This window comes from Vipera ursinii (genome assembly GCF_947247035.1).
Source record: "Vipera ursinii genome assembly, chromosome: 1".
Classification (NCBI taxonomy): Eukaryota; Metazoa; Chordata; class Lepidosauria; order Squamata; family Viperidae; genus Vipera; species Vipera ursinii.
In genome coordinates this window covers 154313890-154331126 of record NC_139512.1, presented here as the reverse complement: position 1 = coordinate 154331126, position 17237 = coordinate 154313890, and the positions used below count along the sequence as shown (strand labels likewise).

Below are 17237 nucleotides of genomic sequence, written 5' to 3'. Positions count from 1 at the left end.
AGGCTATGCACAAAAAGTTGCAATATCATTAGGAAACCTGAGAACCTTCACTCCTAAATAATAAACCCGGTGAGCTTCCTGTGAGTCACATTACCATGAAATAAATTCTTTGTTTCGACTAATGCCGGACTTTTATATTTATTTGAAGACACTTTAATATTTTCAATAAAGTGAAGGTAAATGAATGCATGAATGACTCATGCTTTCTTTCTTTCTTTCTATTTTTACATTTCCATTGCAAGGAAGGAAAACAGGTGCTTCTGCTACTGGCTGCAAAATTCTGCATCCAGGGCTTGTGACATTTTCCCATTTTCCCGTCTTCCTATTCACCGTGGAAATGCTTCTATTTTGTTGCAAGTTTGATTATGTACAGGAAGAAGAGAAAGCGTTTTTAAAGGACTGAATCCACAGTGTTGAACAATAATGCAGACTTCTTAAAATGCAATTCACTTTGGGGGAAACAAGACCAGTCTTCCATGGACTGGGCTCATGGCAACAGCGCTGTTGATCTTTTGGGTGGGTAATGCGATTTCTACCCTGTTTATAAATGAACCTGCTCTTTGGTTTTTTTAATACCTTTAAGAAAATAGGTTCCTTTTGCACTGACCAAGACTTTATTCTTCTACTCTCCATGGCTGAAGCTGCAGATGGTGGGTTTTGAACATAATCGGAGATGATGGAGATGAAGGATTTTGAACGTAATCTGAGAGATAGCTGCTTGCTTCCAGCAGCACTCTCCTTTTCAGACTGCTTACTGCTATTGTTTGTGAGTACTTTTCCAAGAAGAGCCCTGATCCACAACCCCATTTTATTTTTATTTGCTAGAACTCACAGTCTAGACTACATTAGACTTAGAATTCATGGTCTCCTGGTTGCTAGCTTGGTACCTTAGCCACTAAATCAAACTGGCTATTCCACTTTCCCACAGTGCCTCAGATTAAAATCATGCCAGAGGCACTCTGGGAGATTAAAGCAAGTAGCTAAAATCTTTCACTAAAATCTTGGGTGTGTCTGTGTGTGTGTGTGTGTGTGTGGAAACCAAAGGAAACCCAGAAGAAATTATCTCCAATTCTCAAAGAAATTTTCCAATTTTCCCAAGCACGGTTAGGACATAGAGTTTCAGATATACATTTTTATTCTGGCAAAATTATTTTCCAACTTACTTCCTAGGTGCCAATTCACAATTTTCCAGAAAATTTTGTGCCTTGCAGGGAGACCTAATGGGCAGGAGGGGAAAGGAGGAGGGATAAAATCTTACTTTGTTCCATTTGCAATTTGTGAGAGTCATCTGTTGTTGTTTTTTTACTGATGTAACCTTACAATTTACAATGGTACTAAAAAATAGCTTTGTGACCAATCCTTGCATTTATGACCGTCACAACATAACAGAATAATAGAGTTGGAAGGGACCTTGGAGGCCTTCTAATCCAACCCACTGCTCAAGCAGGAAAACCCTATACTATTTCAGACAAATGGTTGCCCAATCTCTTCTTAAAAACCTCCAGTGATGGAGCACCCACAACTTTTGGAGTCTAGTCATTCCACTGATGTTCTTACTGTCGGGAAATTTTTCCTTGGTTCTAGGTTGCTTCTCTCCTTGATTACTTTCTGTCCGTTGCTTCTTGTCCTTCCTTCAGGTCCTTTGGAGAATAGCTTGACTCCCTCTTCTTTGCAACAGCCTCTTAGATATTGGAACACTGCCATCATGTCCCCCCTCGTCCTTCCCTTCATTAAACTTGACATCGTATGTTCATCATTTTTCTGCCTCACAACCAGTTTGTGACAGAGTTAATACAGAAGCAGAACTAAAGTCACAAGTTGTAGTCATGTGATTTTTTTTGTTGTTGTTTAGTGACCACATCTAAGGGAAAATAAGGTCATTTGCCTGTCATGGTCACATAACTTTTCATTTAGCAATTACCTCATTTAGCAAACAAGTTACTGGTTCCAGTTGTAGTTACCAAGCAAGGCCTACCTGAACATGATTAGATTTGACCATAGCATTCAGAAAATATAACTTCTGTTACCGCTATAATTTAATTACTTTCACTGCCCTCAATGCCTTCAGAACAATTTCTGATTGTCCTTTGGTCTTCGGCGTGCAAGTAAAATATTGTATCCACCCAATAAATATAATTTATTTCAACTGGTAAATAGCACTTTGGCTTGCACTCCACCCCATGTGCAAAGCCTGGAACAATTATTCCAGTTGTCACACACACACCACACCCCAGTTTAAAAGGCTCTGTTCTAAAAGAAGTGATTCTGTCCTATAAAATAAACAAGTGTTACATAAAAATGGCACTTTTTAAAAAAATATGCTGCATTTGCTCAAAGGGCCTCATGCAGTTCCACAGCAGCAGCAACAATAACAACCATAGCACATAGGTTTTTAACATGAGCAAAGCAACACAATTGCTATAAAATATATTTTGTGAGACATTAGTTCTTTTAATTAAAATTCAGAAAAATTATTTTATCAGTAAAATTGAAATATAGCTTTTACCTTGGGAGACCACACTTCAAACCCTCAGTATTGGTTAGCCACATGCCCAGCACATATAGTAAGTACATGCGTTTAGAAAGGGAATAGAGATTTCTGGGAGAGAGCAAAGAGAGAAGGGGAGGTAAAGAAGTGTTAGCTGCAGTTATGTTACTTTCTCCTTCCAACTGCATTTTAATTGTACAAAATGTTTTATTGCCGTGGTGCATACACTAAAAGCTTCCTTCACACATTGCATGCTTATTTACCACTGATAAACTCTGCTTCCTCGTGGAAACTACTTCTCACTTCTGCTTCAGTAGCTTCTGACATCGTGTAGCCAAGGCTTTGAAACACTCTCTCACTTTCCTGCCAAGTCTTCTGAAAATTCCTTAAAAGATCTTCTGGTGAATCGGGAGCAGAAATATCTAAGATATGCCCTGAGATTACATCTTCGTAGGTTGGAGGTGCCCGTTTGAAGCCAAATCCTGACTTAGTCCCATCTGTGCTCTGGGCAGTGGAGGTTGCGGTTCTAGATTCAATGACCATATTCTCAAAAGACTCCATGCCATAGGAGCATTCCACGGGGGACTTTGCATCAAGACACACCCTGGGTTCACAGCAATGCTCTTTAATGGCACGCTGGTTTTGCTTCTTAGAATTAGTTTCCTTTGATTCTCTTTGATGCTTTCCAGGAGATTTTTGGAAATTATTTGTTCTGTTGTCTTGCTCTTGGGAAGTTTGGCTAAGTCGTCCCTTTCTCGACCTACACCTCACTTCCTTTGACTTGTCACTCACTGTACCATTTTCAATGGATTTGTTCTTGGATTTTCCCTCACTTAATGTCTGATCATTGAAAGTCTGTGACGTTTCAGGTAGGTCTGGCTCCTTCCTTATATGAATCACCTGGTCGGATGCTTCATACCTATGCCTAAGCCCTTTAGGACCAGCCTTAGGTACCTCAAAGCGATGTGCAATGGAAATAGAGCCTACACTTTGTCCATGGGGCTCTTCTGGAATGCTCCCACCCTTTTGAGAGATGTACATTTGATTTACTTGGGATTTTTCATGCATTTCTTTGACTTTCGTCACTGCCTCTGCAGTTACACGTGTGTCATTTGCAAATGGTACTTTGCAAATGTCAGGTTGACGTGTATCAATCTTGATTTGCCGACGGAGGGTTGCAGGAGATTTAACAATCTCTGACCTTTTCTCCACAATAGGAATTGGAGTTACTGATCTATTTGGGATTGCCCCTTGAGATAGCTTTACTGTAGTGTCTTTAAGTTTTGCAAGCTGTTCAGAACGGGCAGATGACTGTTGTATCTTAGATGTTGGGGTAGTAGATCTTGGTGGGGGTGATGGTGGGACTGGAGTGCTTTCTCTTTGGACTGGAGATAATAAATCCCTGAGAGGAGATTCAACACATCTAGATTCAATTGTGATGTAAGTAGGTGAAGGTGCTCGCATTCTTAGAGATGGTGAAGAAGTTCTGATTTCTGAAAATCTGTTTCCACCGACTTTCTCTTTTACTTTTTCGTGTGCCATGGTGTCTTTGGACATTTCTTTAGTCTTCTGTGAGTCTTTTCTGCTGGATCCAATAGTCACTTTAGCCATTTTCTGTGTTGATCCTCCAGTGCTATGAACGTTTTTTTTACATTTCAGGGAATTTGTTGAAATCATGGCTGCTTGGATTGCATCTTCACACGAGTGAAGTATTTTGGAAGCTTGATCTTTAATAACCAACAACTCTTCTCTCATCTTTTCAACACTGTCTTCCTGTGCAATGTAACTTAAGTCTTGCTTCTTTTCTTGTTCTACCAGCCATTCTGGAATAACACTTAAGAACACCTGGAATGTTTTCATCCCATTTTTACTTGGTTCCATCTCAAATTCTTTCATCCTGGACAACAGCTGCTGTATCTCCTCCCGTTTCCTCAACAACTCTAATATGTCTACTGAGTTTTTCTCACTTTTCTGCAGGGATCCTCTTGGTAAACTAGATGGTAGCCTTTTTTCTTGCACAAGCTCTTTTTGTGGCTCCGGTGTTTTATGAGGGCTTTTTTTATGTTCTGGGGTAATTTCCCAGATATATTCTCCCTGTCCTTGTAGATTATTTTTTCCCTGAGACAGGTTTTTATTCTGAACGTTTGTCTCAAAAACAAAAGTTGGCTGTGGTTCAGAATGCACAGTCTGAAATTTGTTATGTATATTGATTATTTTTTGCTTAACCATCTTTTCTGATTTACTGCTAGCCGGTTGTTCTTTCCTTTGAATTGTTCCTTTCTCTTCTTCGAGGTGAGCAATTACCTGGCTTTCCTTTCCTTCCACAGCTAAAGAATTTTTTCCTTGCTTCGCGTCGTCCTTCTCCGTTTCCTTTCTTTGAATTAATCTCTGTTTCATTCCACTCGATTCTTTATCCCCTGTTTCTTCTCTGCCTTCTGCGTACTTATAAAGTGTTTTTTCCGTCTGGATTTTCCCATCCATTTTCATCCATTTCCCTGCAGCACTTTTCTTGCTTATCTTTTCTTTCTGTTTTTCTTGAACGTCTTGCTTCAGAACCCCGTGCACACTGGATCCCTCTTGCTTTTTATGAATCGTGGAATCCCTCTGGCCTTTAGGTAAGGTGTGATCACAAGCGGGATTCTGGATGGTTCTAACTTTGAAAGAAGGGCACACTGGTTTATTATTTGACACGTGCAACTGTTCCTTTTGTTGCTGATCTTTCCTGCTCATTACATGTTCTTGGTGGGACTGTACTTTTTCAGATGCACTCTGTTTCGTAAGATGTTGTGACTCGTGGACTGCTTTTTTCCTGACGTGTTCTTCTGCCCAGCACTTTGAGACGTTTTGAGACTGTTCAGCCATTGATTGTTTTGGTAAGAGCTGTGGGTCCTCAGCCTCTGAGTTGGTGACTTGAGGCTTTCTTTGGCATTCAAGCTCAGTAGGTGTAGCTGGAACTTCAGAGGGCAACGACCGGGTGATTTCATCCTGTTTATAGGATTTTGGCACTGGCAGGTCACCTTCTGACTTTGCCTGAGCTAATCTTCCCCATGTTTCACTGTTCCTTCTTACACGTAGTTGACAAACATCCTTGGCTTGCTTTTGTTCCATCTGTTCCTTTTGCAGTTTGTATTTTTCTTCTGCAATCATTAAAGGAGTTTTGAATTTCCGTACGTTAGGCTTAGGTGATGCTTGTGTTGCCTCTGCTGGAAGAGAAGGAGACCTAAAATGTGGAAATGCCTTATTTGACGGTGATACTTCCAGACCGATAGTTTCCATAACTGATGCGACCCTTTTAACATCTTCAGTTTTTGTGCAGACGTTCTTCTCTTTTCTTTCATGACTCACAATGTTCCTCAACATTGAGCATTCTGTCCTTTCTTCCATGGTATTTGCCTTATCAATCTCTTTGTCCATCTGAATAATCCTTGGTTGCATTTTTCTAGAAGCTTTGCACTGGCTCGCTTCTAATTCTTTTATAAGTTCCGTCTGAAGATGTTTTCTGTTGTATGGGATCTTGTTCTGAGATTGAACTGATTTGTCTAGGCTTTTGAAGAAATGTTCTTTTGGCTGAGGGAGAGGGGGGGGAGGCAGATGAGATGTCAATTCATTGTCATATTTCTCTTCTGTAGTGGGCGGTGGAGGAGGAAAACTCTCATGCTCTGTCTTAACCCCTTCAGTTGGTGGTGACGGTGGAGAAGGAAATCTCTGTCTATCACAAGGCATCAATAAATGAGGGGGTGGGGGCGGCAAAGGAAAGTCAACTTCAGATGAGGTCAGTGGAAGTGGAGGAGGTGGTGGTGGAGGAGGAGGAGGTGGTGGTGGAGAATCAATTTCTGACCTATCAGAGCCTTTAGGATTCTTGTATGGATTCCCAGGATTTTTCACCGGAACCCTCAAGTCTTCATCAGCACCTTCAACTTTAGATTTTCCTGAGTACTTCAAAATGGATTTCTCACTCCACTTTTGCTTCCTTTCAGCTCCTTTAAATTGCTTGTGCATTTCCTGTGTGACTCTGACTTTTTGATTGGTTTTTACATTCTGCTCTGATGCCATGGAAACCTGAGTTTGGCTTGCCATAACATTATTTTTCTTCCCTCTGCAAACCTCCTTTGAATGCTGAGATTGCTTTCTGTCTTGTTGCACCTCTTTTGTTTCAAGATGACTAGCTGCTTTGGAAATCAGGCCAGTTGACCGGTTGTTCAGTTGTTCGGGGGTCCCTCTGTAATTGAAGCTCTGGTGATCCCATGTTGGCTGGACTGATTTTGCTTTCGTCTCACCCTGACTTCTCACATCAACATATTTTTCATCTTTATACTCATGAAAGATGTTTTGTTTCTTTCCTGTCATTTGTTTTGCAGCCTGCATGTGATTGGTTGAATGGGCCTTCATCAAGATTCTGCTTGCCTCTGATTCCTCTGATCTTTCATTCTTCTCAACGTTATTGCCCAGAGTAGATTGATCAATCACATACTGATCTCTGTGTCTCTTTGCTGTGACTTTATCTACAGACATATCTGCTTTTTCGGTGACTTTGTGCTGAGATTTAGATAAGGCCTCCCTATTTTTTTTCTCCATCTCATGACTCTTGATGTTCCGACTCTGATCCAAATGAATTGCCTTGGCATCTTCTATGAGAAAACTCTTCTTTTGGGACATCGCTTCCTTCTGAAGAACTGTATCATATTTTTTTAAGTGTTCAGTTGGACTGACTTTATTCTGGACCGATTGTCGAGATGACTTCATGAGCATTTCATTACTTTGTTTTGCCTCTGCCTCTGTGAATCTTTGCCATTGCCTTGATTTTGTTTCTTCAGAGGTATCCAGGATGCTCTCTATAGCAGTTTGAGTATTGCCTCTGACTACTTCTTTGTCTGTTTCCTTGAAAGATTGTTGAACTGCTTTTAAAGATCTTAGTGTGGATTCAAGGTCATTTTGGACAACCTCTTCTCTTAAGACTTCATTTTTTGTTTGTATTCCTTTCTCCAGAGATTCAATGGTCTGTTTAATATCACCAGGAATGACCTCTGGTTTTTCTCTTTCTCTTGGTTGATAAACTGATTCTTCAAGAGACTTCAAAATTGCATGGATGTCAGCTTTTGCAATTTCTTCCTTCTCTGTAACAGCGGTCTGATTAATAGCCTGACTTAGAGAATTTAAAGTTGTCTTCAAGTCACCTTTTATAATTTCTTCTTTGTCTACATGACAAGATGTATTTTGTGCCTCAGTCGTAAAGATTTTAAGGGCATTACAGACATCACCAGGAATTATGTCAGCTTCATTAACTGTCCGCTGTATTTGAGACTTCTTTTTCTTTAGTAATAATTTAGTGCCTTCAACATCTCCACCCGTTATTTCCTCTTCCTCGTCTTGATTTTTGCTTGCAAATGTTTCATTTGTCTCTGACTGGAGTAATTTCAAATAGTCCAAAGCTCCAGCTTCTATGCAAGTTGTAAAAAACTGAACATTGCCCCTTTCTGAATCATCTATTTTAGGTCTTTCTGGTATTTCATGATTCATTACGGAAGAGAGGAGACTGTGAATTGTACGCTTTACGTCACCGCCCATAACTTCGCCTTGTTCAACTTTATTGCTTTCTTTTTTGTCGAAGAGAGAATAGATTGTCATATTAATATCACCCCTTTCGCTTTCCTGAATTAAAATCCCACGTTTTACAGAACGATCCTTATTAAACAGTTTTTTAATGGCTTGCTGTATATCACCTCTCACTACCTCTTCTTTTTCAACATGCACAGCTGTTGAGCTACTCATCAGTTGCTTTTTGGTCAAATTTACATTGCCTTTTTCATCTTCATTTACTTTAGTTTCCCTTTCCAGAGTACTTCGTTTGGACAGGAGGCTTATCATGATGCTGGCTAAATCTCCTTTAATAATCTCTTCCTTTTGTATTTCAGGAGCTTCCTGATTCATCAACTTATATTTTGCCATGCGGACATCTCCGATTTCATCTGCCTCCAAGATAATTCCGTGAGTTTCTACCACTTTCTGTGAATAAAGTTCCTTTAAAGTTTCTTTCACGCTTTTTCCTACAATTTCTTCCTTTTCAATTCTACTTTCATTAAACTCATGGAAAGGTGTGGTTTCAAAAAGCCATGTGGTGGTTTTCACGTCAGCCTGTGGAATTTCCTCCTCATCTATTTTTGTGTCAGTTTCATCGTTTTCCTTAATGAAATCCAGTGGCTGGTTTTCAAAGAGCCATACTGCATGCTGAACATCCCCCTCCTGAACTTCTTCCCTCGTTACTGTCTGGATGTCTTTATATTCTGAATCTTCCCCTCTAATTTCATCTATAGTGTGCGTTTCAAATAGCCAAGTACATGTTTTCACATTGCCTTGTTGTATTTCGCTGACATTCACTGTTCTTACATACTTGTCTCCCTGGGTTCCTTCGGATTCAAATAATTTCTTGTTGGCTTTCACATCGCCACCCTGGACACTGTTAACTGTGGGAACAATGAACTTCTCCTCATCTGAAATCATGTCCAAGGACTGTGTTTCAAATCGGTACCTAACTGAGCTAACATTTCCTTTCTGGATATCTTCCTGGGTGACTGATTTTATAACGTATACATTTTCAGACTTGTTTATTGAGCCTAAAGGCTTCGTTTCAAATAGCCATCGGGTCCCACGTACATCTCCATGGATAACTTCTTCCTTCTTAACTGTAGTCACTTCATGATAACATCCTTCTGTGTCCTGAATTGCATAAAGCGGCTGGGTCTCAAAAAGCATTTTGTAGTTTTTCACGTCCCCCTTTGTTCTTTCTTCTTGGTTTATGGTTTTCTTGATATTTTCATCCACGGATTCTTCATCTTTAATCTGGTCCAGCGAAAACGTCTCAAAGATGAAACAACCATTTTTCACATGCCCATCTTGTACATCTGTAATAGTTTGGGTAGAGGTCCTTTCTTCTTTGTCCTCTGAAATCTCACCTAGGGACCGATTTTCGAAAAGCCAACAACAATGCAAAACATTTCCTTTTTGTATATCTTCACTTTGTATGGCTTTAATTTTGTTCAGAACTTCTTCTGAGTTGATACTGAGTGAGTCTAATGGCTGCGTCTCAAATTTATATTTCATGGTGGAGACATCACCAGGCTGGATATCAATTTCCACAATTCGCTTGAGTTCTTTGTCCTCTTCTCCTTGTATATTTTCTAGCTTTTCCGTCTCAAACAGGAAACATGCCGTGCGGACATCACTGCCCTGAATATCCTCTTGTTCAACTGTGTGTAGCTTATTAGCTGTTTCTGATTCTGCTCCTATTGCATCAAGAGATTGTGTTTCAAATAGCAAGGAACATGTTTTCACATCTCCTCTCTGCATTTCATCAGTCTTTGTTACTATTGTCTCTTTCTCATACAGAGATTCCATTGGCTGAGTTTCAAATAACCACTTGCACATCCTGACATCCCCTTTGACCACTTCCGTAGCCTCCGTCTGTGGCTTGCTTTCTTCCTCTTCTACATTGCTAAAATATTTAATGGAGTCTAGAGGCTGCGTTTCAAACAGCCATTTTGCTGTTTTCACATCACCCGACTGTACTTCTTTGGAGGTTATCCCTTTGATAATCTCAATTTTCTCAATACTCTCATCAAACTGGTCAATAGGTCTTGTTTCAAAAAGCCACCTGCAGTTTCTGACATCACCTTGGATCACCTCTTCTTGAAGAATTGTTTTAACTTTATGATATTTCCCAAGATTATCCTGGATAGCGTATAATGGGGTAGTTTCGAAAATGTCTTTGTTACATTTTACAGCACCTCTTGTTACGCCTTCAACCTGGATTTTGTTTGAGTCATTATATTTGCTTAAGCAGCACGTTTCAAATGCCTGTTTACAGCTGCTCACATCTCCCTTGTCAATTTCCTCCAGTTTCACCGTTCTTATGAATTCTTTTCTTTCTTCTCTAATCTGTTCAAGAGGTTTCGTCTCAAAAATCAATTTCTGATGCTTCACATCGCCTTTCTCTTCCTCAATTGCAGTCATTTTTTGAAGTTTTTCAACATCCGGGCTGTCTTTTAACATATCCATGGGCAATGTTTCAAATAGGTGTTTAGTAGCGTTTACATCTCCTCCTATTATTTCTACAGCGGGGAAAACATTTGTGTCTTCATTTTCTTTTAAGGTATCCAGAGGCTGAGTCTCAAACAGCCAACATTTTCTGCAGACATCAGTGCCTAGAACGATCTCTTTTTCTCCAGCAGATTCCTCAGACTCTTTAATAGTATCTAAAGGCTGGGTTTCAAATAACCATTTTGCTCTGCTCACTTCACCTTTAATGTTTTCCTCCATGGAAATTCCATGGACAACTTTGATTTCCATCACCTCTTTGTTGATAACATCGAGAGGCTGAGTTTCAAACATCCAACGGACTGTTTTGACGTCTCCTTTCTCCAGATCTTCTCTGTGGACTGTTTTAATTTCTAGCATTTGACCTGAATTGTTTCTAATAACGTACAAGGGTAGTGTTTCAAAATGCCTTATGCTTCTCTTTACATCACCTTTAATCTCCTTTAGTTCTGATCTAAGTTGCAACAGGTTAGCTTCATCCACTGAACAAAGCTGCCCAAGACAATCCAGGTTCTTTGTTTCAAACATGTATTTCACTGTTTTGACATCTCCACCGGTGATTTCGTTGACCGAGTTTTCATTTGATTCCTCTTCCTGTTCGTGGTGAATTTTATTCATTGAATCCAGTGGCTGAGTTTCAAACATCCACGTGGCTGTGCGGACATCTCCTCGGGCCAGGTCTGGTATTCGATCTGCCGTTCCTGCGTCGTCTGAAAAATTTGCACTCAATGCATCTATGGGTTGTGTTTCAAACATCCAGGTAGTATACTTAACATCTCCCCCAGCAATTATTTCTTGACCTGCAATGCTTTTAACATTGTTTTGGTTGGGAGACTCATCTTTTATTGAATCAAGGGGCTGGTTTTCAAAAATCCACTTTATAGATTGGACCTCTCCCTTTAGGATCTCATCCCATTCTAAATATTCTCTTTCTGGGCTCATGCTTTTTTGAGGGCTGCTTTCTCTGTTTTCAAAGGCTTTTTTAGCCTGGAGTACATCTCCTACTACTGAGCTATCCATTTCAGTGTTGCTACCAGAGACGATATCAGAAATTTCCTTGAAGTAATCTTTTTCTAAATTCTTTCTTAATTCAGGGTGAATGTGTTTGTACAAACGGTTTAATTCATAAAGATTTCTTTGCCTGGAATATAAAACTTTGGGAAGAACTTGCTTGGATGGAGAGAGAGGGGGCTCAGGGGACTGGGAAAACTCTGTCATTTCAGAGGGAACCTGTAGTAAATCTGGTGATGGTGGAGGAGGAAATTCCTCTGTACTGCCATACTTTGGAAACTTGTTATAGGCTGGAGTTGAGGCAGCCGACGTGTGCTCTGTTTTCCTTGCCATATACGTTCCCTGTTCTCTACTCGTAGAAGTAGCTTCAGCAGAAGAATGAAAATTTGCAGAAGGCCACACCATTTCTTGATACCCATTTTCAATCTTTAGAAGAGAAAATAATACACCTTTAAATTTATTTTCAGGGGATACTTTTAGCTTTCTAATATATAGTTGACTCAGTGCTATAATGAGCTAATCAACCAGAGTTTGGACATAGTTTTGCAAGAGGCATCAAGTTGATTTCACATATTCTATGATCCATAGATGATCTGACTCACCTGAAACTATAGCAGTATAAGAAATCTACACCAGAATGTGCAGAAACCAGTTTTAGATAATATTATTCTCTGTTTTTAATCTCATAGTAAGAAATGTAGCAGTGGCCTTACACTTTTTAAATGAGAACTGGAAAGTAACAGGATACAAGGTAAACTAGCAAGGGAAAGATTTTAGCAAAACAGAAAGATATTTTAAAGCGCAATAGTCTACTTATAGATTGGAATTGATCAAAGTCTGTGCTTAAGACAGAGAGGGAAGGTACTAGCCCACTGGATCCAAAGATTGTGCTTAAGGACCCCAGTATTGGCACAATGAAGTAAGAGTGGATGGACAGTTCCAAGAATGTCATGGAACAGTTCAAACTCTGTCACGGTTTGCCTAAACTCCCAGCATTCTTGGATTCTCAGAAATCAAAAGTAAGCTTGTCTCATCAGATCTCACTACTATGTTCTACAGTCAATGTGTAATATTTCAGCCACAGGTAATCCTCAACTTACAATCATCTATTTTGTGACCATTCAAAGTTACAACAGCACTGTGACCTATGTGTGGTCTTCGCACTTATGACTATTGCGATATCCCTATGCTCAAGTGCTAAAAATTCAGGCAGTGGCAAACTGGCATGTATAATTGCATCAAAGCATGACTGTACCATCCTGAGGTCATGTGATCATCATCTGCAACCTTCCTAAATGGCTTCCAACAAACCAAGTCAATGGTGAAAGTCAGATTCACTTAATGGTTGTGCGATCCTCTTAACAACTACAGTGCTTTGCTTACAACCATGGTGAAAAAGATTATAAAATTGCGCACAACTCAACAACCACCTTTTTTTAGCAAGTAGTCATAAGTTGAGGGCTATCTGAATTGTCAAACTTCAACTTCCCACAACCGCTGTTGGTGAGAGATGCTGGAAGTTCAGGCCACATTCTGGAAGGTCCACTTCTGTAGTAAATTCTTAGTGGGAAGAACAGTTGCCAGCCTCTCTCTGTCTTTGTTCACTAAAAACTGCATACTAACTATTATATAAATACATTTTATATATTTTATCCTACATTTATCATCACGGTTACTCAAAAATAAAGTTTTGCTTCCTGATCAGAGAGGCAACAATTCATTATTTGCTAAATTCCTCTTCCCCCATCTCTGACCTTGATCTGCTTTGGAGCTGTTCCATTTTCTCGTCCAGAATGAAATGTCCTTCCTTGGGTTGTTTTCTCAAAGTGCTGCTTCAAACATTGTGTAGAGATCTTTGGAATCGCCTCTTTCACACATGCATTGATTCCTAGGACATGACAAGAAAACCAAGAGGGTTTTTAAAATAGTCGGTTGAATTAGGGTTAGTCACTCTCGGGATGCCTTGTGGTTTTCTGAAGTTAGGCTTTCCTTCCTATCCCGTGTGTCCTCAGGCCTCTACTTGTGTTCCACGATAGACCAATGTTTGAAAAATAATTCATCATGCTGCATCAAAAAAGGTGATCAAAAAGCACAGCTCAAACATCTGCATCTTTCTTCTCTTCAAGAGAGAAAGTGCTTTAAAGACTGTGCAGAATTCTGCAATATGTTTGATTGAAATATAGTTATTCAATCCATTGCAATACTAAAACCTTATACTAATACAAAATACTCCTGCAAAGGAAGCTCAAATCTTGGCTTTAATGATTATGTACATTAATCTATAAAAGCGTGGTTGAAGGAACTGTGTCCTTATAAGGATAAGGGGTGAGTTTGATGGACCTTTAAGGTAAGCCTAGTTTTGTCATTCTTAACATTTGTATGTAATGTAATAGGCAGAAAAAACTTCCTTAACTTCAGATGTTCTGGACCAACTTCGAGCATTTTCTGCTGTAACATTTGTCTATATGCAAGGGGAATTCGGGATTTCTAAGTGATGCAGTGGAACCTGCATATTATAGAACTCCTATTTAACATTTTGATAACAATATCTGTTATCATTAAATGCTGCTCAGTTATTCAGTACACATATCTGATACAAAAAAAGCAAAAAAAAAAAAGGATTTGCTTAAACTGGTGAAAGTTAACTGTGTTCCTCTGAAGATTGTCTAGCAAACAGTATGCTTAAAACGGATTCACACAGAGTGGTGAGCCATGTGCTTTGTTTGTTTTTGAGCTTAGCAATGAAGTGTGAACTGACCCATTATGGCTTAGCATTCTGTGCAAATCGGTTCACAGTCCTTGTCTAGCAAACAATAAAATCCTGGCTTAGAATTATGTATGTTCTGAGCCAAGGTGAATTATACTGATGTCTTTATTTGTCTAACAGTTATCTTAATCTCAAGCTGTGTCTTAACTCCCTGTTTAGTGTTTTACTTCTACCTCTGTTTAATTGCCTGTATTCCTCATGGAAATTGCTGAAAACCATATTATTGCAACTCTAACAGCAGGTAGGCATAGCACACTCAACTTATAATTGGTAACTTTTACACACATTGCTCTTCACATCTGTAGGATATATGCATTGTTGAATAGAACTAGGCTAATAAATGGACAAAAATAAACATAAATGTCATTGATTCAACCATCATGGCATGACCTGTCTTGACGATTTAATGAAATTTCCAGTGTTTAATTTGGGGTCTATTTTGCAACCAGGATATATGAATAGATTGTTTGCTGGGTGGGCTTCTTTTAATCCTTTAATCTTATCTATTATATCTTATATCTTACCTGTTTTATCAATATTTTGAGTGATGGTAGAAGTTTTCTTGGCCTCCACGGAAGCTTGCCCTTGATGGGTAACCTGGACCAAAATAATATGCCAGTGTCAAGAAAAATGAATACCTTATCTTCCAAATTTTGTGCGACTCGGGGGGAGTGTACATGTAAATACATGCTTTATGATGTGGATAATAAGATTCATCACCCAGCAAGAGTTTTCTACAGTCAGACATCAGGAGATCAAATGTCAGCTCTGCCACAAATTCACAAAGTCCCAATCCTCTCAGTTTAAATGCATATACCTATTTTGAAAATACATTCCATGATATTTTTTTTAACACCAGCTGCCTGCAGTTAGTGCAGGTTCGCATCCCACCAGGCTCAAGGTTGACTCAGCCTTCCATCCTTCCGAGGTAGGTAAAATGAGGACCCAGATTGTTGGGGGCAATAAGCTGACTTTGTAATAATGCCGCTTGGGGGGGGGGAAAGCCCTAATAAAGCAGGCATATACATAGAATGAAGGCTATTGCTAAGCACATTTGATTTGTGCTTAGATTGTAAGCCGCCCTGAGTCTTCGGAGAAGGGCGGGATATAAATGGGATTAAAAAAAATGCCTCACCAAACCCTCTTGACACTGATGGATTCAGTAATGCTCAATGGATTGGCCCAGTGTACTATTTTTCTCTCTCCTTCATCCAGGAGTTAGGAGGCTAAAAGGTGCATGAGTGCCAGAGCTAGGATTCCTGGAGGCATTAAGTACCTCCCCACAGCCCTTTCTTCATATTTTGAGCCTGAGTTCTTTGCTACCTTTGTGATCCAATTATACCAGACAATTTCATAGCCTCACTGAGAGAATTAATCTGACTGGCATGCCAGTAATGGAGAGACCCAACATTTTTGATCAGATGTCCTGACCTGGCTTTTAAGGAGAATACTAAGGACCTTGTTCCAAAGAGCTGATAAAGCAGGGCAAAGAAATTTGAAAAGCCTGGATAAAGACTCCACTGGCTTTTTGTTTTTGCTGACATTTAAATATATGCAAAACTTTGCATTAACTGTACTTAATTACTTTCTGTGTAATTAATGTTTCCCCCCACTTCTGTTAAAAATGTCAAGTGGAAACCTTTGGAAGGGTTACGTTCCAGACTTCAGGGGTTGTGTGTAGGAAGAATTCTGTTTTCAATGAACGCAGTCGAAGGACAGTTTTGTACCACAAGGGAGTCCAAAAGAGTTGAGTGGCAACCACAGCTGTGTAATCAACACCCTGTCATTTTTTAAGTATAGGTCTCATGAATGTTTTCTCTGCAAGATTGTAACCACCACCTTGGGTCTTTTAACTCCCTTCCTGTAGTTACTATTTATTTATTTATTTATTTATTTATTTATTTATTTATTTATTTATTTATTTATTAACAAATAACTCAAGGCAGCAAACATGGCAAATACACTTCTTCCTCCTCCTATTTTCCCCACTACAATACCTCTGTGAGGTGACTTGGACTGAGGGAGAGAAACTGGCCAAAAATCACCTAGCTGGCTTTCATGGCTAAGGCCAGACTTAGCCAGATATGGCTAAGGTTTCTTGCTTTCTTGCCTGGTGCCTTAACCACTAGATGAAAACTGGGTCTATTGTCAGTCCCAGCACCTGCCTTTTCTTTATAGGGATTGTTCCCTTATCACTAGCCTTTGTGCCTTTGCTTTGCTTTTCAAGATGTCTGCATATAAGGGTGCCTTCATGTTCTCTAGTCACATTGTCTTCTTTGACACTAAGACAGGACCTTCCTTCCTTCCTTCCTTCCTTCCTTCCTTCCTTCCTTCCTTCCTTCCTTCCCTCCCTCCCTCCCTCCTTCCTTCCTTCCTTCCCTCCCTCCCTCCCTCCCTCCCTCCCTCCTTCCTTCCTTCCTTCCTTCCTTCCTTCCTTCCTTCCTTCCTTCCTTCCTTCCTTTCTTTCTTTCTTTCTTTCTTTCTTTCTTTCTTTCTTTCTTTCTTTCTTTCTTTCTTTCTTTCCTTTTTGGTGTCATCAGAACTCCGGGGTTGCAGTAATCAAAGCAATGGGGGAAAAGTTGTTCTTTCTTTCCTCCCTTCCTTGTTAAGTCCAATGAAACTTTGTATTAAGGAAGAACTGTTGGTTCAGTTTCATGGAAGCCAAGTAACTATGATCTTACATTGCAACTGAAAGACATTAAAACAATGTTCTTGATTTGACCTGGACTGATGACAGGGTTTTTTAAAATGTTTTTTTAATTTTTAATTGTTTAGTTTAACTTATTTATTGCGGCTGTTTATTTAATTTCTTTTAACTTTTGTATTGTTGTTTTTATTGTTGTTAGCCGCCCTGAGTCCTTCGGGAGATAGGGCGGCATA

At 39.6% G+C, this 17237-nt stretch overlaps 1 protein-coding gene across 2 annotated transcripts in view; it reads right to left on the bottom strand.

The window, feature by feature from the left end:
- The window catches only part of XIRP2 (xin actin binding repeat containing 2), a 142931-nt gene that overhangs the window by 8458 nt on the left and 117236 nt on the right, over window positions 1-17237 (bottom strand). For both annotated transcript variants that reach the window (XM_083365366.1, XM_083365367.1), the window contains exons 5-7: window positions 14882-14954; window positions 13345-13478; window positions 2752-12016 (exon numbers count right to left, since the gene is read on the bottom strand). In XM_083365366.1, the coding sequence (XP_083221492.1) occupies window positions 2752-12016; window positions 13345-13478; window positions 14882-14954 (9472 nt within the window). The remainder of the gene's footprint in view (window positions 1-2751; window positions 12017-13344; window positions 13479-14881; window positions 14955-17237) is intronic.